This window comes from Syngnathus leptorhynchus, chromosome 4, assembly GCF_054491065.1.
Source record: "Syngnathus leptorhynchus isolate UIUO chromosome 4, UIUO_Slep, whole genome shotgun sequence".
Classification (NCBI taxonomy): Eukaryota; Metazoa; Chordata; class Actinopteri; order Syngnathiformes; family Syngnathidae; genus Syngnathus; species Syngnathus leptorhynchus.
Genome location: NC_141198.1, coordinates 1,396,859 through 1,420,579, shown reverse-complemented (window position 1 = coordinate 1,420,579; position 23,721 = coordinate 1,396,859). Strand labels below are relative to the sequence as shown.

At 44.5% G+C, this 23,721-nt stretch overlaps 1 protein-coding gene across 1 annotated transcript; it reads left to right on the top strand.

Annotated features, from left to right (window-relative positions):
* Positions 1-6,803: 6,803 nt before the first annotated feature.
* uqcc3 (ubiquinol-cytochrome c reductase complex assembly factor 3) lies at positions 6,804-22,296 on the top strand. The gene is made up of 3 exons (XM_085910548.1): positions 6,804-6,964; positions 7,100-7,227; positions 19,127-22,296. The coding sequence occupies exons 2-3, from the start codon at positions 7,111-7,113 to the stop codon at positions 19,256-19,258; spliced, it is 249 nt and encodes an 82-aa protein (XP_085766674.1). The 5' UTR covers positions 6,804-6,964; positions 7,100-7,110; the 3' UTR covers positions 19,259-22,296.
* The last annotated feature ends 1,425 nt before the right edge of the window (positions 22,297-23,721 follow it).

Below are 23,721 nucleotides of genomic sequence, written 5' to 3'. Positions count from 1 at the left end.
CTGGGGAGGTGTTCTGGGCATGTCCCACCGGTAGGAGACCCCGGGGACGACCCAGGACGGGCTGGAAAGACAGTCTCTCGGCTGGCCTGGGAACGCCTTGGGATGAGCTGGAGGAAGTGGCTGGGGAGAGGGAAGTCTGGGAGTCCCTCCTAAAGCTGCTGCCTCCGCGACCCGACCCCAGATAAGCGGAAGAAGATGGAGGTGAAGGGTAAAGTTAATGAGTACACTAACTAGGGGGACCAACACATTGTACTCTGGCGCACTTAAAGACCAAAGTTGGTACTGCACTCCTGTGACTGGTGGCACTTAGAAACATTGATCTCCAGGCGGAGACCGTTATTTTTCATCAATCGAGGCCGGCTGCGGAACCGGCGCTGGTCGGACGCCGAAGCTCGGCAGGGCCGGTGGCACTTAGAAAATATTCGCCAAGTTGGCGTTGACCTCCAGGCGGAGACCGTTATTTTTCGTCATTCGAGGCCATCTGGGGAACCGGCGCTGGGCGGACGCCAAAGCTCGGACGGGCCGGTGGCACTTAGAAAATATTCGCCGAGTTGGCTGGGAGCTCCGGGCGGAGACCGACATTTTTCGTCATCCGGGTTCGACCCGGGAACCGGCGTTGGGCGGACGCCATAGCCACGCAGAGCCGGTGGCACTTAGAAAATATTATGTGTCTCGTGAGCTCCAGGGGCAGACCGACGTGTTTCGTCATGCGTGGCAGACAGGGGAACCAGCGCGGAAAGGACTTTTGTTGCGCTGGCATGGCTGTGAGGGGTCCGCCCCCATACTCGTTCCGATTGTGTTTTTGAAAACAGGGGTAAAGTTAATGAGTACACTAACTAGGGGGACCAACACATTGTACTCTGGCGCACCTAAAGACCAAAGTTGGTACTGCACCCCTGTGACTGGTGGCACTTAGAAAATATTCGCCGAGTTGGCGGGGACCTCCAGGCGGAGACCGTTATTTTTCGTCATTCGAGGCCGGCTGCAGAACCGGCGCTGGGCGGACGTCAGAGCTTTGCAGGGCCGGTGGCACTTAGAAAATATTCGCCAAGTTGGCATTGATCTCCAGGCGGAGACCGTTATTTTTCGTCATTCGAGGCCGGCTGCGGAACCGGCGCTGGTCGGACGCCGAAGCTCGGCAGGGCCGGTGGCACTTAGAAAATATTCGCCAAGTTGGCATTGACCTCCAGGCGGAGACCGTTATTTTTCGTCATTCGAGGCCGGCTGCAGAACCGGCGCTGGTCGGACGCCGAAGCTCGGCAGAGCCGGTGGCACTTAGAAAATATTCGCCAAGTTGGCGTTGACCTCCAGGCGGAGATCGTTATTTTTCGTCATTCGAGGCCGTTTGGGGAACCGGCGCTGGGCGGACGCCAAAGCTCGGACGGGCCGGTGGCACTTAGAAAATATTCGCCAAGTTGGCGTTGACCTCCAGGCGGAGATCGTTAGTTTTCGTCATTCGAGGCCGGCTGCGGAACCAGCGCTGGGCGGACGCCAAAGCTCGGACGGGCCGGTGGCACTTAGAAAATATTTGCCAAGTTGGCGTTGACCTCCAGGCGGAGACCGTTATTTTTCGTCATTCGAGGCCGGCTGCAGAACCGGCGTTGGGCGGACGCCAGAGACACGCAGAGCCGGTGGCACTTAGAAAATATTCGCCAAAAGTTTGTCATGACCTCCAGACGGAGACCGGCAGTTTTCGTCATTCGGGGCCGACCGGGGAACCAGCGCGGAGCGGACACATTTGCTCGGAAGAGCCGGTGGCACTTAGAAAATATTATGAGTGTCGTGAGCTCCAGGGGCAGACCGACGTGTTTCGTCATGCGTGGCCGACAGGGGAACCAGCGCGGAAAGGACTTTTGTTGCGCTGGCATGGCTGTGAAGGGGCCGCCCCCATACTCGTTCCAATTGTGTTTTGGAAAACAGGGGTAAAGTTAATGAGTACACTAACTAGGGGGACCAACACATTGTACTCTGGTGCACCTAAAGACCAAAGTTGGTACTGCACCCCTGTGACTGGTGGCACTTAGAAAATATTCGCCGAGTTGGCGGGAATCTCCAGGCGGAGACCGTTATTTTTCGTCATTCGAGGCCGGCTGCAGAACCGGCGCTGGTCGGACGCGGAAGCTCGGCAGGGCCGGTGGCACTTAGAGACCTATTCTGAATTACACGTAACACAACTTTAGATCTATTGAATGAATAAATGAATGAAGTCGTTTAAATAATGATTTTGGTTAAATACTAGGTATATGCAGAAATCCTACAGCACAAAATGGGCAGAGTTTACTTATGTGAAAAGGAGTGGGAAGAGGATTTATTGAATTTATTTAATCTATTTTAATTCCCAGGAAAATTTGGATTTGCTCTAAATCCTGATTTAACCAAAGGATGGTGCCAAATTTTCACATACGTCTTAATAGAACGTATTAAACACTTAGTTAAATTGATAGAAGTTGTTAATAAGAGCGAGTGGAGTAACATGAGACCTTGTTTGAAAAGGAGTGGGAAGAAGACCTATTTAATTTATTTAATGGGAAAAAGTAAGACTTATTTAGCTTATTTAATCTATTTTTATTCCCAGGCAAAATTGGATGTGCTGCAATTCAAAATTTCACCAAATGATGGTGCCAAATCTTGACTATAGATCTGATAGGACGTACTAAACGCTTAGTTAAATTGATAGAAGTTGGTCATATGAGCGAGTGGAGTAACGAGATCTATTCTGAATTACACCTAGCGCACACAACTTTGGATCTTTTGAATGAGACCTGAGGACGTATTAAACGCTTAGTTAAATTGATAGAAGTTGATAAGAGCGAGTAGAGTAACACGAGATATGTTCTGAATTACACATAGGTACACACAACTTTGGATCTTTTGAATGGATGAATATTTGATAATGATAATTTAAATTATGACGTATAAATACTAGGTATAAACAGAAAATCTACTACACAAAATAGACAGAGTTTACTTGTTTGAAAAGGAGTGGGAAAAATACTTATTTAATTTATTTTGACATGAGACTTGTTGTGAATTACACAACACAACTTTGGATCTTTTGAATAAATAAATGAATGAGTAAAGTCATTTAAATTCAGATTTTGTATAAATACTAGGTATAGACGCAAAAACTACTACACAAAATGGGCAGTCTTTACTTGTTTGAAAAGGAATGGGAAGACGACCTACCTAATTTATTTAATGGGAACAAGTAAGACTTATTTAATTTATTTCATGTATTTTTGTTCTCAGGCAAATTTGGATTTGCTACCATTCCATATTAATGAGAAGGACACTAGGAGTTAATTGCAAGTTGCAATACTGTTGGTGGATCAAACACGGCTGTCTGCAGCCAGTGGAAGTTTTAATAGGAGGTGTTTAACATAAATAGAGGAAGAAAGGGGTACTTACTTGAGACGTCTTCGCCAACGTCCAACCATTGTGGCTCCTGGTGAATGATGCGAGCCTCCAACTGATTTGTATTTTTATTCTTCTTACAGTGGAAAACACAGCCAACAAACACCGTGGAATGTAAAGGAATAAAATAGAGGATTAGCATTTAGCCTCAACCAACATTCACAGATACAACTACGTTTCAGCTAGGGTTAGCTACACAGCTACACATTGCTATTGCTATGTGAACGCTAGCTACATCGACAACTTTAGTCAAACTACACAAAAGTAAATATCTTTAAACACAATGAGTCGTATTTACCGTGTACGCTCTAGACGTTCCAGTTATAAGCAGAAAATAAAGATATTTCTGTTGTATGATAATCGTCGTGTTTGTATCCACGGATTTGAATCTTGGCGGGAGTTCCGCCTCATGACGTCATATCCGCGGCACATGACTGCGACGTAATATTATCTAAAAGGGTAAATTAGAGTTAAATAAAGTTCTTTTTTAATCAACGCAATCATTTACAGCCGTTGTCCAGGAAAAATCGTCAAAATTCGGGCATTAGTGGCAGGCAGCAGACGCCGAATTCGACATCACCCCCCCCCCCACACACACACACACACACTGGCGCACTCACTCGCTCGCTTTTCAGGGCTACAAAAGTACTTCTTTTTAAAAACAATGAGTTGTATTTACCGTGTACGCTCTAGACGGTCCAGTTGCAAGCAGCTCTGGTTTCGTAGATATTAGACATTTATTTATATCGCAATGACGTCACCCAGCCCCCCCCTTTTTCTCCAAATGGACCCAAAATGGGATGAACTTCCCAGCAAACTGCCCATTCGATTTGGAGAGGAAGGCGGAAGAGCACTCGCACTGACACGTATTCGAGGAGTGTTTGCTTGGAACTGCACAAAACCTGTATGGAAATTCTTCAAAAAGAACCTAGGCTTTAAATATTTCGAAGGTAGCGAGCCAGTTATGGCGGCGCTGGGCTGAGGGGGTAAAAAAAAAAAAATTGCGCCATAACACATTACGCCTGCTTTTATTCTCTTCTCTGGCCATGGCTGGGTCACAGGAAGATAGTAAATTAATGGAGAGACTGGTGAATGAGAGACTGATGCATTTTATGGAGGAAAGAGGACTGATGGCCAGCTGTCAGAGTGGATTTAGAAAAGGGAGAAATACTACTGATTCACTGGTATGCTTGGAGCATGAAATCAGGACAGCTCAGGTAAGGAAAGAGACGGTTGCGGCAGTGTTTTTAGATGTAGAGAAAGCGTATGATATGCTGTGGGTGGACGGTCTTTTGATAAAGTTGCACTTACTGGGGGTGGGTGGAAGTATGTTTAATTGGGTATTAGAGTTTTTAAGTAACAGAAGTATTCAGGTTAAGATAGGCCTAGAAATCTCCAGGAGGTGCTTTGTTAAAAATGGGATCCCGCAGGGAAGTGTGATAAGCCCATTATTGTTCAATGTAATGATTAATGATGTTTTTACAGACCTGCACCCAGGAGTAGGCAAGTCATTGTTTGCAGACGATGTGGGTTTGTGGAAGAGGGGAAAAAATATGAAACTTATTGTGAAGAAAGTGCAGGAAGCTGTAACGCAGGTAGAGAATTGGGGAAGGAAATGGGGTTTTAGATTCTCTGTAGATAAGACAATGGTCAGGAGGATAAGTATGTTTTTTACTAGAAGGAAGGTTGAGGAGAGTATGCAGGTGCAGCTGTATGGAAAGAGCCTGGAGAAGGTAAAGTGTTTTAAGTTTCTGGGAGTATTTTTTGATGTAAGGATCACGTGGAGGGACCACATTACATACGTGATTGATAAATCTAAGAAAGTTTTTAATGTAATGAGATGTCTGGCTGGAACAGAGTGGGGAGCAAGTAAGTCATCTTTGAGGCAGATATATGTATCCTTGATAAGATCCAGAATAGAGTATGGGAGAGTGGTTTATGGGTCTGCGTCAAAGTCCCAGTTAGCTAGGCTGGATGTAGTTCAAGCGGCAGCATTGAGGGTGTGCACAGGGGCTGTGAGGTCTTCTCCAGTGTGCTCATTGCAAGTGGAGGTAGGAGAAATGCCACTCAGTTTTAGAAGGAAGCAGCTCCAGGCTAATTACTGGGTTAGCCTGAGGTGCCAAGGGGATGACCATCCAGTTAAGTCGGCATTTCAGGCGAGCTGGGAGAGAGGGGCAGGGAGAGGGGAAAGCTTTGGGTGGACTGGGGAGACAGTGGCGCAAGAGGTGGCTGTTTACGGTATGAATTTTTGCCCAGTGGTATTGTGGCCAGTGACTCCTCTGTGGCAGCTGAGGGCCCCAGAGGTTGATCTAAAGCTGCTTGAAGTCAAGTTAAGGGACAAAGAGGCAAATCTGGTGCGTGAGTTTCAATGCCGGGTGGTGGAGAACTACACTGACCATATACTAGCCTTTACGGATGGTTCAAAGGACCAGGAAACTGGGGCTACAGGGGCAGCATTTTACATAAATAAATTAAATGTACAGTCATGTAAGAGAACATCGGACAATCTAAGTGTGTTCACTGTGGAATTGGCTGCTATCCTGATGGCAGTCCAATGGGCGGAGCAACTTGTAAATTGTAATTTCTTGGTGTGTAGTGACTCTGTGTCTGCAGTTAAAAGTATTGGGAGGGGCAGTTCTCTGAGCCGACGACCTTATTCAGGAAATTATTTTGGCTGTTAGGGATGTCGCAGCCAGGGGGGTTAAGGTAGCACTGATGTGGGTTCCAGCACATGTGGGTATCCTGGCGAATGAGAGGGCTGACAAACTGGCAAAAGAGGCAGTGAAAAAAGAGCGTGTGGAGACCAACATAGCGCTGTCTAAGTCTGAGGGTAAAAGTATTGTGTGGAGAAAAGTGATGCTGCAGTGGCAACAGCGGTGGGAGCAGGAGAGCAAAGGGAGGCACCTGTTCTCAGTGTGTAGTAGAGTGGCTGAGTCAGTTCATGAGTGTGGGAGAGGAGGGTGGAAAAGGAAGGATGAAGTCATTATTGCCAGACTGAGGATAGGACATACTTTTCTTAACAGCACTCTCCACCTTCTGGGGAAACACCGGGATGGGCTGTGCTCTGAGTGTCAGGAGGAGGAGACGGTGCAACATGCGCTGCTTTCCTGTAGGAAATATTATGGGCAAAGGGTTGAGTTGGTGGAGAAGCTGCGGACAGAAGGGCTTGAGGGAATATCGGTGGAAACCATTCTGGAAGTAGGGTCAAGTGGGAGGGGAAAGCGCAGTTTTTTTGAGTTTTTAAAAAGCACTGGTCTGGTGAGGAGAATTTAGTGTTGTGATGTGAAAAAAGAAAAAGAAAAAAAAAAGTAGGGGCGGCAATGCAACTAATAGGATGCAAGCTGCCGTTAAACCCCAACGAAGAAGAAGACCTCAATGTACGGTGTCCCAGCCAATCATATAATGCAGCGTCATCAAAAAGCGCAAGCTTCCGAGTCGATCTGACCACCCGGGTAGATCTGGTTGCCAGGTGTCTAAACACTGGTTCCTAAACTGGGAAGGACAGTATTTGAAGAAGTCGAGTGAGCGTACCGCTGATGCTGCAAATTGGGTAGGAACTGAATCCACGTAACCAATTGTTTCCGAACGGCGTTGATAACAGACGCTACGGTCGTGCATTCAAATAAAATGTTGGTTAGATTTTCAGTAATTTTGACACTAATTTCAATCTCGGTGGGCCCTTTAGCGTTGACTACAATGAGTGCCATGCGAACCATCCTCAGCATGACCGGGATGGTTGCATTGTTGGGGCTCGGCTATGGGACGTGGGCCCTCATTGCACCTGGAGAAGAGAGGCGAAAAGAAATAATCAAGGTGACTTACACAATGTCACGACTACTGTTATGTGTTCCAAGAAACGTCAGTTACATTCCACCGGAATAACCTGCTTACGATTTGACAACGAACTAAAATGTGTTCAAAATTGACATTTAATATTGGTGGCAGCTAGCTCCATGAACAGAATCTGTCCAAATTAAAGGAGTTGTAGGGAGAGTGGGGTAATTTGTGCCAAGGGGCAAGTAGTGCCACCCCTGTTTTCCAGAAAACCATAGACGTTGGTCATGTGACCACCTATTTTTGAAGGGGCATAGATTTCACTCATCCTGCAGAGGAGGGAGACCCATGGCTTGAGAGGTAAGCGCATTTAAGTTCAAAAATCATTTTTTGCCCTCAAAATTTAAAGTTTAGTTTAAAAATAAACCCAACAACGTTTTTTAAAGTTTTGGGAACATTTCTATGATTAAGGTTTTTTGATTGCTGTGTTTGTACAATTATAAACAACTTTGAAAACAGTTCACACATGTTTTAGTGCTTTAGTAAGCTACAGCATGAGTACATACAGAGTACATACAGTTAGCATGATGCTTGCTCAAAACAGCAGGGCGATGCATTTTTTTCAAAATGGTGGGTCTGGGGTAATTTGTGCCACTGTGCAACTTAGCCCAACTTCTTTTTTTTTTTTTTTCTTTTTTTTTTTTTTTACTACTTACTAGCTTTTACCCACACCCGGTCCTTCTCGACGGGAGCTCTCCTTCACCTCTGTGGATGGAAGTCGGGGGACGGTGGATGGGGGCTCGGAAAGTGCGACTTATACTGCGGTGCGACTTGTGTGTTTTTTTTCACTTTATTGTGCATTTTATTGCTGGTGCGACTTATACTCCGAAGCGACTTATAGTCCGAAAATTACGGTATATATTACTTTCTGGTATTTTATTGTTATTGTACTATGTATTCTTACATTTGATCACTAAAACTATGTGGTATTCTAAATTTTCGACCATCATGCCACGCAACTACAAATGCAAGACCGACAGGGTTTCAACTCCTCTTGAGGAGTTGGAAAGAGCAGTGAAAGAGGTGCAAGAGGGAAAGACCATACGTCAGGTTGGAAAGGAGATGAAGATCTGCAGGATGACCGTATGGATAAGAAAAAAAGTAGGCGCAGTAACAAAGCCCGGATATGAAAGAACAGCAGCTGCCAAATCTGTCTTTACTGAAACCATGAAGAAAGAGCTTGTTGACCATATCAAAACCCTTGCAACAATGTTTCATGGCATAGAAATGCCATGAAATTGCTTTTGATTTTGCACAAAGGAATCACATTGACATGCCTGCCAGCTGGACCAGAGACAAACAAGCAGGTTAGATGAAGTATAGGTTATGTGATAGTTATTTGGAGTGGATAGTTTCAACTAAGCCTAAATCTGAATGTAAACTGCAATGTGCTGATAAACCTTTAACCTTCTCTAGGACCTGATTGGTTCAGTGCCTTTAAAGCACGATACAATTTGGCATACCATATTCCTGAAGCAACCTCGCTTGGAAGAGCTACTGCCTTTAATATGCACAATGTGGGGGAGTTCTTTGATAACCTCTCTAAAGTGATGGACAGCCAACGCAATCATCATCTGGTTTTGACATGCTGAGTAGCCTATGTGTTCACACCACAAAACTTGGTGGTACAGTCAGAAGGGAGCAGAAGTTCATATTTCCAAGACTCAATTAGGTGTTCATGTGACTGTATAGGCCTTGTTATAGAAAAGTGGCCATTGATGTTGCTAAAACTTTAAAAACAAGTTAAACAAATCATTTGTACTGAATTTGTCTTTCTTTTATATAGCATTATCATTTGTGAGATTCAAATGATCTGTGTTACTTCAATTATCAATGGCACAATTTACCCCAGTGTATTTTCTCTAATGGCACAACTTACCCCATACCTGGGGCAAGTTGTTCCACAAAACCACTTTTTTTTGTAAAGTTGTATTTCTCAAACAGTTTGTTTAAGATCCAAAGTAATTGTTCCCAGGGATGCACAACATCCTAAACTATATGTAGATATCTTAGTTGGAGGCATTATTGTTATCCCCTTGCTTTAAGGGCACTTTAAGTATAACTTGGCACTACTTACCCCACTCTCCCCTATCATGCTGTTAAAGCTCTCCACAGTTTTATGTGTGTGAGCGTGTGTGCGTGCACGCGTATCAGGATCCTGGTCTTTCAAGAAGGGAAGTTCAATTTCGGCCTACATACATCATAAAATGTGTATGTTTATTTACCTGCTGCTCGGTAAGGACAGAAACTGTGATAGAAGTCAGAAAGGGTGCAAAAAGTCAGTCTCCAAACACAAGCAGCTACAAAAAGAACTCACCAGAAATAGAATGTCCAGATGTCGCTAGTTTTTAACAAAGAAAATGTCGCTAAGACGATTTGGAAAGTTTCCGGTTCAACTCTGAACAGAATGAAAATTAATAAATGCTCCCACGGATGTTTACGCCAAACGATTGCTGATTCGCTCATTTCGCTGTCAATCAAAAAGGGATTCAGCCTGGCCGGACAAGGCTAGCCCACTGCCCCGAGGAGACACTGGGCGTCCGATGCCCAGCATTTATCATCTCATTTAGCTGCACTTTGCTTCCCAATTGAACTTTGTGGACGCCCGGCGTCTACACCGTTTAAAGCACTGTCAAGATCAGGACAGTGTGAGAGGAAAGCCACGTTGTGACCAGTGATAAGCTGATTCTGAACAAAAGTTATTTAGTCAATGACGTACTGATTTTTCAGACTATAAGTTGCTCCGGAGTACCAATTGCACCAGCCATAAAATGCATAATAAAGATGTCAAGTGGCATGGTGGTACAAGATGGTGTATAATTGGGTATCGAATTTGGCCCAGGCAGAGGAGAGAGCCGCTTCTGGCAGCAAGGGGAAGACGCCAATGTCACGGCGTTGGCTAATCTCCTCATCGGCAGACCTTTCCTTTTTTTTTTAAACAAAATTTCGGATTTTGAAACAAAGGAGAACTGATCACTCGACTTGTTCAACCAAATAGCATTTCAGACCTTTTGTCTTTTCTTTTGCTCTGAGATTGGTGAGTGGAATTATTGTCCATCCATCCATCCATCCTCTTCCGCTTATCTGGGGTCGGGTCGTGGGGGCAGCAGCTTTAGGAGGGACTCCCAGACTTCCCTCTCCCCAGCCACTTAATCCAGCTCATCCCGGGGGTTCCCAAGGTGATCCCAGGCCAGCCGAAAGACTGTCTTTCCAGCCCGTCCTGGGTCGTCCCCGGGGTCTCCTACCGGTGGGACATGCCCAGAACACCTCCCCAGGGAGGCGTCCAGGAGGCATCCTGATGAGATGCCCAAGCCACGTCATCTGGCTCCTCTCAACATGGAGGAGCAGCGGCTCTACTCAGAGTCTCTCCCGGATGACTGAACTTCTCACCCTATCTCTAAGGGAGAGCCCGGACACCCTGCAGAGAAAACTCATTTCAGCCGCTTGTATCCTGGATCTCATTCTTTTGGTCAAGACCCATAGCTCGTGACCATAGGTGAGGGTAGGAGCGTAGATCGACCGGTAAATCGAGACCTTTGCCATTTGGCTCAGCTCTCTTCACCACGACGGACCGGTACAGAGTCCACATTACTGCCGACGCTGCACCGATCCGCCTGTCGATCTCGCGCTCCATCCTGCCCTCACTTGTGAACAAGACCCCAAGATACTTGAACTCCTCCACTTGGGGCAGATCTCATCCCCGATCCGGAGAGGGCATTCCACCCTTTTCCGACCGAGGACCATGGACTTTGATTTGGAGGTGCTGACCCTCATTCCGACCGCTTCACACTCAGCTGTGAACCGCTCCAGTGAGAGCTGGAAATCACGGCCTGAAGAAGCCAACAGCACCACGTCATCGGCAAAAAGCAGACGCGATGCTGAGGTCCCCAAACCGGACCCCCTCAACGCCTCGGCTGCGCCTAAAAATTCTGTTCATAAAAATTATGAACAGAATCTGTGACAAAGGGCAGCCTTGGCGGAGTCCAACCCTCACTGGGAAGGAATCCGACTTACTGCCGGAAATGCGGACCAAACTCTGGCATCGGTGATACAGGGACTGAACCGCCCTTATCAGTTGGCTCGGCACCCCGTACTCCCGAAGCATCCTCCACAGAACCTCCCGAGGGACACGGTCGAACGCCTTCTCCAAGTCCACAAAACACGTGAAAAAACCCCCCAAAAAACACACCTGCTTACTCCGGAGGTACGTCAGACTGGTCGTCAGTTGTGGCTCCAATTATTCCACAGATCTATATAACTATATTGTAGCGTTACCAAAGTACCAGGCAAGTCGTGGGTTTGGTAACCGTCTCTTTATTTCACAAAACAAGATTTCAACGTACGAGCCAACACGCAGTGTGTGTAGCCTCCCTCTAACAAAGCGCCCCGGATCACTCTTCCTGTCTCCTCCCCCTTGCTCCCTTCACGGCCTCCCTAGGCAATTGGAAACTACTGAACTATAACATGTATGCAGACGACACGACTCATCGGACTGATCCGAGACGGTGATGAGACTGCGTACAGACAGGAGGTGGAGCGGCTGGTCCACTGTTGCAGCCGAAATCACCTGGAGCTGAACCCGCTCAAGACCATGGAGATGACAGTGGATTTCTAGTGGTAATATTCAGTGGTAATACTGTACTCTCCTCAGACACCTTCAAGTTCCTGGGTACCACAATCTCACGGGACCTGAAATGGACCGGCCACATAGACTCTGTCTAGAAGAAGGCCCAGCAGAGGCTGTACTTTCTGAGACTGCTCAAGAAGTTCAACCTGCCGCGAGAGCTGCTGAAGGCCTTCTACGCTGCCATCATCCAGTCTGTCCTCTGCTCCTTCATCACTGTCTGGTTTGGATCGGCCTCCAAACAAGACAAGCACAGACTGCAACGGACAATCAGGACTGCAGAAAATATCATTGGAATCAACCTCCCATCTATCCAAGACTTGTACCTGTCCAGGACTAGGAAATGTGCAACCAACATCTCTACAGACCCTTCTCACCCAGGTTACAGTCTGTTTGAACTACTCCCCTCCGGACCGCGTTATAGAGCTCTGTACGCCAAAACCAGCAGACACAGCTTCTTCCCACAAGCTGTTGCTCTGATGAACTCACACCACGCTTAGAGTCTCAGAGTCATTGCTGTGCAATAACACCTTTTTGGATTGTCTACACTGTTTGAACTATGTGTCTTCTCTGCATCCATTGCAGCCTGGGCATCCTGGAAGAGGAACCCTCCCATCTGTTGTCTCTTAAGGTTTCTCACTTCCCCTAGTCGGAGATTTGAGTTTTTCCTTGCCCTCGTGGGAGTTTAAGATCAGGGGATGGCTGAGAATATTGTCATTTGTCATTTTCACATGTCCTGAGTGTTGTTAGTCACCTAAATGTTGAACAGAGACTGTGATGTAACGAAGTCAAATTCCTTGTTTGGCACGCTCAAACATGGCGAATAAATTCTTCTTGAATCTTGAATATATATTATATTATATTATATTCCAAGGACAAACAAAACATTCAAGTAAACAACCAAAAAGTAAAAACAAGAAGGCACATACGATGAATAAATAATAAATAAATAAGGGGAGTAAAACTGGAGCAAGTGTGCATACAGCAGACAGTCAGACGTTATGCGGCCAAGGGTTGAGGGGGGAGAGAGTTCAGGATCCTAACAGCCTAGAGTATGAAGCTGTTGGTGAATCTGGTGGTGCGGGAGCGCAGGCTTCTGTACCTTTTCCCAGAAGGCAGTAGGTCAAACAAAGTGTGAGCGGGGTGACTCACATCATACACAATTGTGGTCGCCTTGCGGGTGAGATGGGAGGAGTAAATGTCCTTCAGGGAGGGGAGTGAAGCACCAATAATCCTACCACCTGTGTTCACTATGTGCTGCAGGGCCTTCATGTTGTATTCAGTGCAGTTACCACCCCACATAGCGATACAACTGGAGAGGACGCTCTCAATGGTGCCTCGGTAGAATGTGGTCATGATGGCTGGTGGAGCACTTGCTCGCCTGAGTTTCCGCAAGACGTACAGGCGGCGCTGAGCTTTCTTCGCCAGTGATGCAGTGTTGGTAGTCCAGGAGAGGTCTTCACTGATGTGCACCCCCAGGAATCTGGTGCTGCACACTCTTTCCACCACAGCACTGTCAATGGTCAGTGGCAGGTGTTGGGTATGACCCTTCCGGAAGTCAACAACAATCTCCTTGGCCTTGCTGACGTTTAGCAGGAGGCACTTTATGATCACAAACTCCGCCAGTGGCGAGCAGTGTTTACATACAACTACAGTGTCCCGGCACCATTCGTCATGGATGTAGACACAGATTCCCCCTCCTCGTGACTTTCCACCCTTTACAATGGCCCAGTCCGCTCGATAGCATGCTAGCTGCCCCAGTTGTACAGCAGAGTCTGGAATGTTGACATTTAACCAAGTCTCAGTAAACACTAGCACACAGCAGTTACTCACTGTCCGGTTCGTAGATCTCAGCAGTCGTATGTAATCCAATTTGTTGTCCAGCGATCGAACATTCGCCAGAAGAATGGAAGGTATGGCTGGATGAGTTGGGTTGGCCGCTAGCCTGGCCCGGACGCCTCCGCGCTTGCCCCTCTTCTGCCTCATCGCATACCGCTTTCTATCCAGGGGAGGAGTAGTAAGCGAGTCCGCCGTTGTTTCAGGCCGGAGTAGTCCGAGTTCCTTTAATGTCTCTGTTTCAAAGTTCAGAATGCTGCAAAACTCGCTTTTGCCGATGTTGAGTAGAACCTGTCTGCTGTACTTGAAGCATGACTTAGTAAGACGAGATGAACACATAAAACTGTCGGACAAACACTTCTTAATTGAACAAAACACCGTTCGGTCGGGACAGAGAGAGGTCGCTGCGTGTTCACCCGCCGCCATCTTGCTAACGCTGTGTGTATGTCTGTATGTATGTATGTATGCATGCAAAGGTTCGGCACCCCTTATCATATTCATGATTTTCTTTTATAAATCATTAGTTATTTGGATCAACAATTTCAGTTAAATATATCATATAGCAGACAAACACAGTGATATTTGAGAAGTGAAATGAAGTTTTTATGATATACAGAATGTGTGCAATCATTACTTGAACAAAAGTAGGCAGGTGCATACATTTGGGCACCCCAACAGAAAAATCCTCCTTTTACAGAAATAACAGCTTCTAAACGCTTCCTATATCTTCCAATGAGAGTCTGGATTCTAGTTGAAGGTATTTTGACCATTCTTCTCTAGTTCAAGGTATTTAAGGTGGCCAGTTTCAAGTTGTTCTCTTTGCATCTTCTCTGAAGAGTGGCAACATGGGAGCCTCAAAACAACTGACAAATGACCTGAAAACAAAGATTGTTCAACGTCAAAATTTAGGGGAAGGATACAAAAAGCTAGCTCAGAGATTTCAGCTGTCAGTTTGCACTGTAAGGAACATAGTGAGGAAATGAAAGACCACAGGCACAGTTCCAGTTAACGCCTGGAGTGGCAGGCCAAGAAAAATCTCAGATAAGCAAAGGATGGTGAGAACAGTCAAAGTCAACCCACAGAGCAGCTCCAAAGACCTGCAACATGATCTTCATGCAGATGGTGACACTGTGCATCGTTCAACTATTCAGTGCACTTTGTACAAGGAGATGCTGCATGGGAGAATAATGCTGCAGAAGCCTCATCTGCGCACATGCCACAAACCAACACTTACTACCCACAGTCAAATTTGGTGGTGGTTCCATCATGCTGTGGGGCTGTGTGGCAAATGAAGGTACTGGCGATACTGATAAAGTTGAAGGTCGCATGGATTCAGCAGACTCTTGCAAACAATGTTCAAGAATCAATGACAAAGTTGGTTGCGCTGGGGCTGGATACTGCAACAAGACAACCACCCAAAACACTGCTCAGGACCTGAAATGGACCGGCCACACAGACTCTGTCCGGAAGAAGGCCCAGCAGAAGCTATACTTCCTGAGACAGCTCAAGAAGTTCAACCTGCCACAGGAGCTGCTGAAGACCTTCTACACTGCCATCATACAGTCTGTCCTCTGCACCTCCATCACTGTCTGGTTTAGATCGGCCTCCAAACAAGACAAGCACAGACTGCAACGGACAATAAGGACTGCAGAAAAGATAATTGGAATCAACCTCCCATCTATCCAAGACTTGTACCTGTCCAGGACCAGGAAACATGCAAGTAACATCTCTACAGACCCTTCTCACCCAGGTTGCAGTGTTTGAACTGCTCCCTTCCGGACGGAGCTATAGTGCTACGTACGCCAAAATGTACGTACGTACGTACGTACGCACGCACGCATGTATACCGTATTTTTCGGACTATAAGTCGCTCCAGAGTATAAGTCGCACCAGCAATAAAATGCACAATAAAGTGAAAAAAAACAACATAGTCGCTCCGGAGTATAAGTCGCACTTCTGGGGCAAATTTATTCGTCAAAATCCAATGCCAAGAACCGACATGAACCAGCAACAACAGGCTAAACGTTACGGTATGCTAACGTGACATATACACAAACGAGGAGCTGAGAACGGGCCTGACGTATCATTCAGAGTTATTCAAATACCTATTGCATAAATAACACTTATCAAACCATCTGTGTCACTCCAATTCATTGATCCCATCGATCGTCCTTTATGTAAACAATGCCGTGTATATCAAATAACTATCATATAACAAAAATATTATCAAACCGTCTGTCACTCCAAATCATTAAATCCATCGATCAAATTCCTTGTCTTTTATCTCAACAACGCTGCGCGTGCGCCGCACAGATCTAGTATATGACTATATTGTAGTGTTAACAAAGTACCAGGAAAGATGTGGGTATGGTAAACGGCTCTTTTTTCCACAAAACAAGAGTTCAACGAGCCAACAACTACTGGACTGTAACGATAAAAACATATACAAGTTGCTACACGAAATAAAACGTAAATAACAAGTTTTTTAAACCTTGTGTCACTCCAAATCATTAAATCCTTCAAACGTGGGGCCCTTCGTCATCCCATGATCGAATCCTTTGTCCTTTATGTAAACAACAGCCGCGCCGCTGACGTCACTTGCAGTTCAGATTACAGTAATCCCTTGCTACATCGCAGTTCTTTTATCGCGGTGTCACTACATCGCAGATTTTTGAAGTCGCACCCCACCCAAACTATGAAAAAAAACGCGACTTGCAGTTTGAAAAATACTATATGTATGTATGTATGTATGTATATATGCATAAATACTTATACATAGACACACACACTGTGTGCGTATACGTATAATCATTTATAATTTTTAGGTAAATTAATTTGTTTCTGTGTGCTCTCGGTCAACCAAAATGTTAGTATACCTCAAACTTGAATATATATGAATATACACTGCTCAAAAAATTTAAAGGAACTGTTTTTTTTTTTATCAGGGTATGACATGAATTCAATTACATTTTTCTGATAAGGTTTTGGTCAGGTACGTGGCAGAGGGGGTTGTTAATCACTTTCAGCTGCATTGGTGTTGATGGAATTAACAACAGGTGCACTAGAGAGGCAACAACGAGATAGTCCCCAAAACAGGACTGGTTTTGCAGGTGGAGGCCATTTTAAGTTCATCCCTCTTGATCTTTTTTAACTGTTTGTTGGCTTTCGCTACAGTCATTATCACGACTGGGAGCATGAGGCGATTTCTTAACCCTCCTGAAGTTGCGCTGATTGTCCAACTCTTCCAGGATGGCACATCCATGCCTGCTGTTGCAAGAAGATTTGATGTGTCTCCCAGTACAATCTACAGAGCATGGGGGAGATTCCAGGAGACAGGCAGTTACTCTAGGAGAGCTAGACAGGGTCGTAAACGGTCCTCATCCCAACAGCAGGACCGATATCTGCTGCTTTGGGCAAGGAGGAACAGGTTGAGTACTGCCCGAGCCTTACAGAATGACCTCCAGCAGGCTACTGGTGTGTATGTCTCTGCCCAAACAGTCAGAAACAGACTTCACGAGGGTGGCCTCAGGGCACGACGCCCTGTGGTGTGCCCTGTGCTCACTGCTCAGCACCATGGAGCTCGATTGGCATTTGCCATAGAACACCAGAATTGGCAAGTCCGCCACTGGTGCCCTGTGCTTTTCACAGATGAGAGCAGGTTTACTCTGAGCACCTGTGATAGACGTGAAAGGGTCTGGAGAAGCCAAGGAGAGCTCTATGCTGCCTGCAACATCATTCAGCATGACCGGTTCGGTGGTGGGTCAGTGATGGTCTGGGGAGGCATTTCCAAGGATGGGCGAACAGACCTCTTCTGGCAAGAGAACGGCAGTCTGACTGCCATTAGGTATCATGATGAAATCCTTGGACCCATGGTCTGACCCTACGCTGGTGCAGTAGGTCCTGGGTTTCTCCTGATCCACGACAATGCCCGGCATCATGTGGCAAGAGTATGCAGACAGTATCTGAAGGACGACGGAATTGACACAATTGAATGGCCCTCACCTGATCTAAACCCAATAGAACACCTCTGGGACATAATGTTTCGGTCCATCAGACGCCGCCAGGTTGCTCCTCAGACTTTACAGGACAGATCTGGGACACCAGACACCATCCGTCGTCTCATTAGGAGCATGCCACGACGTTGTCAAGCATGCACACAAGCACATGGGGGCCTCACAAGATATTGAAAATAATTTTGAGTTGCAGAAATTGATTTTAGGCAAAATGGACCAGCCTGCCACATCATTTTTTCACTTTGATTTTTGGGGTGTCTATATGCTGAGCCCTCTGTAGGCTGAAGACTTTTATTTCCATCAAAAAATGTGGCATCCTTTTGTTCCTGAGACATTAAACTGTCCATATCAGTATAGATATCCAACATTTTTTACACACTCATATTTATTTATTCAGATATATATTCATATATACGCTGTGTGCTTATGTATAATAATTATTATTAATAATTGTTAGGCAAGTTGTATTTTTGAGGATTCATTTTGTTTTTGAACAACTGCAGTGCTCTCGGTCAACCAAAATGTTAATGTACCTCAAACTTGAATATTCAAGAGAGTAAAAGTCAGATTCTGGCTTTCTCTAAATCTCTGTGTGCACAATTATTAGGCAACAGAATGTACAACAGTGTACAGAATTATGCAACTGAAGTAAAAAGGGAAATGTTCACATCTCATGTTTATTTTCATTTGTTAAAATGAAAATATTAAACAACTCAAAATGTACAAATTAACGTTGAATAAAAATCAGTGACCAATATAGCCACGCCTCCTTGCTGGCATCTGATTCTAAGTGGAGCTCTATGCCCGTTACTGATCCAGCCATGGGCATCCATCTGGTCTGTCAAGAGTCACTCATCTCATCAGTAAAAAGACCTTTGAAAAATCTGTCTTCTGATATTTCTCGGCCCAGTCTTCATGTTTCAACTTGTGTTTCTTGTTCAGTGGTGGTTGGGTTTCAGCCTTCCTTACCTTTTCAAATTCTTGAAATCAGTGGTGTGCTATGAAGTTTTTCTGCTGTGAAATATTTGCTTGCTCAATAAAGGTTGGGAAATACGGCCATAAGGAATGACTTGAATAAGATACAGCCAATATCAAATGTTAATTATTGAGTTACATTTTAAACTACCCTGTTTCCCCTCCCCAAAAAAGACAAATCAAACAAACAAAAAATGTTTAACTAATACAGTGTTAAGATGCTAAATATGACAAAATCATTAAAACCTATTTTATTTTATCACAAATATACATGGCAGTGCCTGTTTTGGTAGGCCACCACAACATGTTTCATAGTGACAAAAGGCTTAATTAATACTATTGGGACCACGATCTAGAAAAAAATGTCAGTGCTGTTATACCACTAACCCCATCACTGATTGCATATTTGTCTGTGTCTATTGAATCCCAGAATCTGCCTGAGTCAAACCCTGTGAGAATGGAAGAGACAAAGACACGAAACGCTCTCCTAATGCAGAAACTCAAGGAGGCTGCTGAAACCAATGAAAATGTCGCAAGAGGAATGGGAGGATCTGCAAAATAGACTACTTGCCCCATTTTTGAACTGTTGTAAAACGCTGCTGAAATCTACAGCTGCATGGCAATCAGTACAAATGTAAATTTGATTGTTCTACCACTGTTCAGTAGGGAACATTTGATCAATAGGCCTTCAATGAAACTTTTGACAAATGTTTGATCAGTTAATATACACTATGTTCCAAATTACCATGCAAATAGGATTTAAGTTAAATGAACGAAGGAACTTTTTGCATGTTGTTTTTCCATGTCTGTTCAGATCACTGAACTTGATTATCAGACGAGTTTGATAATTTGGTTCCCATCCACCATCCATTCATTTCCTGTGCTGCTAGTTAAAGCTGTAGGTAAGATGGAGCCTATCCCATTGGGAGGCAGGCTACACCCTGGACCAGGGTCATATCCATCATTTCAGAAGTTATGAGGACATAGTTATTGTTCAATATAAAAACTTTTATGAGCAAGTGATCATCCCTTGCATTCAACTTCTCTTCTCCATTGTGACCAAAGATCAAACTGCAGTTGAGGTAAAACACAATGACAGAAAATGAGTAGCAAGATAAATTATTGACCAATAGCAACACTGAACACAAAAGATTGTGAATCATTTTGCCCGAACAAACAATTCAAGCTAGATTTTGCTTGGGCTGCAGGTACTCATTTGCAGTCTAATTGCCTCACAGGCCAAAAACGCTCGATACGATTCTTTCCCACTCTGTCCACCAAAGTGTTCAGTGAATACTACCACAACAGGAACCAACCACACTACGGCCATAGCGCTGTTCTGCCACCTCAACAGTGGGAGCATGGAACAAAACCCAATTGGACTCAAACAGGAATTTCTCCAATTATTCTCCTGTACTAGACCACAACACACATACATAAACCAGGAACCATGACTTTTGACATGACACACTGCTGTTCCAGAGCATCATATCCGGGTTAGGGTTCCAGCGAGTGACATTGCTTTGTGATTTGGAGCTTGGAAAACGACCATCAGAAGGCACGTGAATTAATGCAGGAAGAGGCATAGGATCCTATTTGGCGAACCAGGCAATTGTGCACTGTTAAAAGTGAAATTGTTTGAAATTGAAAACATTTAAATGTGATTTTTAATTGTCTCATGTTCAAAATTGATATGTTACATAAAAATAATGTGGATTTTATAATGAAACTATTCATTTAGATATTTTGGTCCGATACACCCGCTCTCCTCCTGTTGTAGGACCTCCATTACATTCTTGCTTGGGGCCCCCGGGGATCCCTGCTACACCACTGGTTGCAGGTCCAAGCCACTGAGTTTGATGGTAGAGAATGACAAGAATTTTTTTGTGAGGGAGCTCCCTCCGCTTTTACTTTTTCATAGTTGTTTCAGTGTTGCACAAAAGTGGCTGAAAGTTGCGTTACAGTTTTTATTGATTGCTTTGACCTGTTTGAAGAAACTGGGAACCTCTCAGTCTTTGTCATCACCATCTCAGCAGAGCAGAAGACACTATGTAAATATTCTCAATGTATTGACACAGTTTTCCCACCCTTTTGCAAAACACTTAACACAGACATCATTCAAGAAGTTCAAATTCCATTGTTTTAGCTGTGCTTACACAACAACTATATGTATGCCCCAAGCTCTTAGAACCCCCCTGAACAGTATGCAATCACTAAAAGCACCTGTCTGACACTTCAATTTGTAACCAGTCTTCAGACCTGTGTTGTCCTTTGCAAGCATGGATCGAGTAGGTCTAAGGAAGATGAGAGAGAGTAGCAGTAGAGGGGTCAGAGGAAGAGGAGTTTGTGTGCGAGGTGAAGGTATACCCAGAAGGGCTCAGAAGAAGAGACAGAAGAGTATCGCTTGTGGCTATCTCTTACACTCTTATAGCACAGGTGTCAAACTCAAGGCCCGGGGGCCAAATACAGCCCACCACATCATTTTATGTGGCCCGCGAAGACAAATTGCGCATCAAATTCATGTCATTACTAGAATTGCAAAATGTCTTCACTTGTAATAATTTTTTTTTTTTAATATTTGACCATCTGATTTGAAAACGAGTTATTTGTCAGTTTGTTTTGTAGCTTTTACTGTATATAATATGACGTGTTCATACAATTATTCGGGTTGACAGTCATAATGGCCCTGACTACAATGCGGCCTGCTGAAAAAATGAGTTTGACATCCCTGTCTTATAGTATAGGCCTCTTACTGTATAGATTTTTTTCCCCTCCCAAATTTCTCACACAAATGGATTTTAATTTTATTTTCATGTCTTCTCTGTGTGAATGTTTCATTTATCAGCCACAGTCTGAAAAAAAAGAATATCTGAGGACAAATTTGACTACACACGGCACTTTTCATTTTGACCACTGTATGTTTAGCCCTCTGCGTTCTCTCGCACTCTTTCTCTCTCACACGCTCTCTTTCTCTCACGCACTCTCTTTCTCTATTTTGTCATGGTCTGGGGAGCTACAGTTTAGTGAGGGAACAATGAATGCCAACATGTACTGTGGAATACTGAAGCAGAGCATGATCCCCTCCGTAAACTGGGCTGGGCCGCGGAGCAGTATTCCAACACGATAATGACCCCAAACACACCTCCAAGACAACTACTACCTTCCTTAAGAAGCTGAGGGTGAATGTGGCTAAGCATCTCCCCTATTGAACATCTGTGGGGCATCCTCAAATGTAAGGTGGAGGAGCGCAAAGTCGCCAACATCCCCCAGCTCCGTGATGTCATCATAGAAGAGTGGAAAAGGATTCCAGCGATGACCTGTGAAGCTCTGGTGAACTCTATGCCTAAAAGGGTTACGGCGGTGCTGGAAAATAATGATGGCCACACAAAATATTACCATTTGGGTCCAATTTTGACGTTTTCAGTTGGGGTGTACTCACTGTTGTTGCCAGCATTTTAAACATTTATTGTTGTATTTTGAGTTACTTTGAAGTAACATTAACTTTGCTATCCAATCGCTACAGTGACTACTTAACATTGTCTCAAAGTGTCATTTCTTAAGTGTTGGCCCATGACAAGATATAATTAAAACATTGCAGAAATATAATATAATATATATATATATATATATATATATATATATATATATATATACACACACACACACACACACACACACACACACATATATATATATATATATATATATATATATATATAGTAAATTTATTTAAGGATGGTGAACTCTAGAAATATTTTTAATGTACAAAAGTAGTAGTAGTAATACATATGTCAAGTCAAGTTTATTTGTATAGCCCTAATTCACAAGCAGTCTCAAAGGGCTTCACATAGACAATCAATTGACAATAATTCTCAAAGCATCCCCTGATCTTAGGCTCCCAAAAGGGCAAGGAAAAACTCAAAAACGAGAAACCTTGAGAAGGGACCACAGATGGAAGGATCCCCAGGCTGCAATGGATGCAAAGAGGGCACATAAAATACATCATATGGAAATCAAAAAGTGGATGCCCAGGCCAAAGCCAAGAGCTGTTGGAGGTGCCTTCGATTGTCCTGGCAGTGTCCTCCAGGAGAGTATTCCACTGCAGTTTCCTCATGCTGAATTGGTCCACGAGAATCTAGATAGCCATCGTCAGCATGAGTGTCACCTAACCACCTCCCCAGCCGGGGAGGCGTGGGGGGAGTGGGGTCGGGGAGAGGTTAATTAAAGGCCACATCATAGAAATACGTCTTTAAACGTGTCTTAAATGTTTCTACTGAGGTAGCAGTTCTAATTTCCATCGGCAGGGCATTCCAGAGCTCTGGAGCCCGAATGGAAAATGCTCTAGCCCCTGCAGACATTTTCTCGGCCCTCGGTGTCACTAAAAAACTAGCGTTTTGCGAACGAAGGTTACGAGACGGAACATAAGGAACAATTAAGTCGACGAGATATGAAGGCGCTAAGCCATGCAATGATTTATAGGTTAACAGAAGAACTTTGAAGTCACATCTTAAATGGACCGGGAGCCAATGTAAATTGGCTAATATTGGGGTAATGTGATCAAATTTTCTTGTCCGTGAGAGCAGCCTTGCAGCAGCATTTTGTACTAACTGTAGACTTTTGATGCTGGACTTGGGAAGACCAGAGAATAATGCATTACAGTAGTCCAGGCGCGACGTGATAAATGCATGTATAATAATTTCGGCATCACTGGTCGAGAGGATTGGGCAAATCTTAGCAATATTACGAAGGTGAAAAAATGCTATTCTGGTTATATTTCTAATATGCTTTTGAAAGGAGAGCGTTTGGTCAAATACTACCCCGAGATTAGTTACAGTATCACTCTGAGTGATAGTACGGCTATCTAGAGTTATAGCGGTTTCCTTAAATAAATGTTGATAACGAGCTGGACCAATTATCAACATCTCAGTTTTATCTGGGTTCAGACGAAGGAAGTTGAGAGACATCCATTGCTTGATCTCTGCAAGGCATGCCTCAAGATTACAACAGTCCCGCGGATCTGTCATT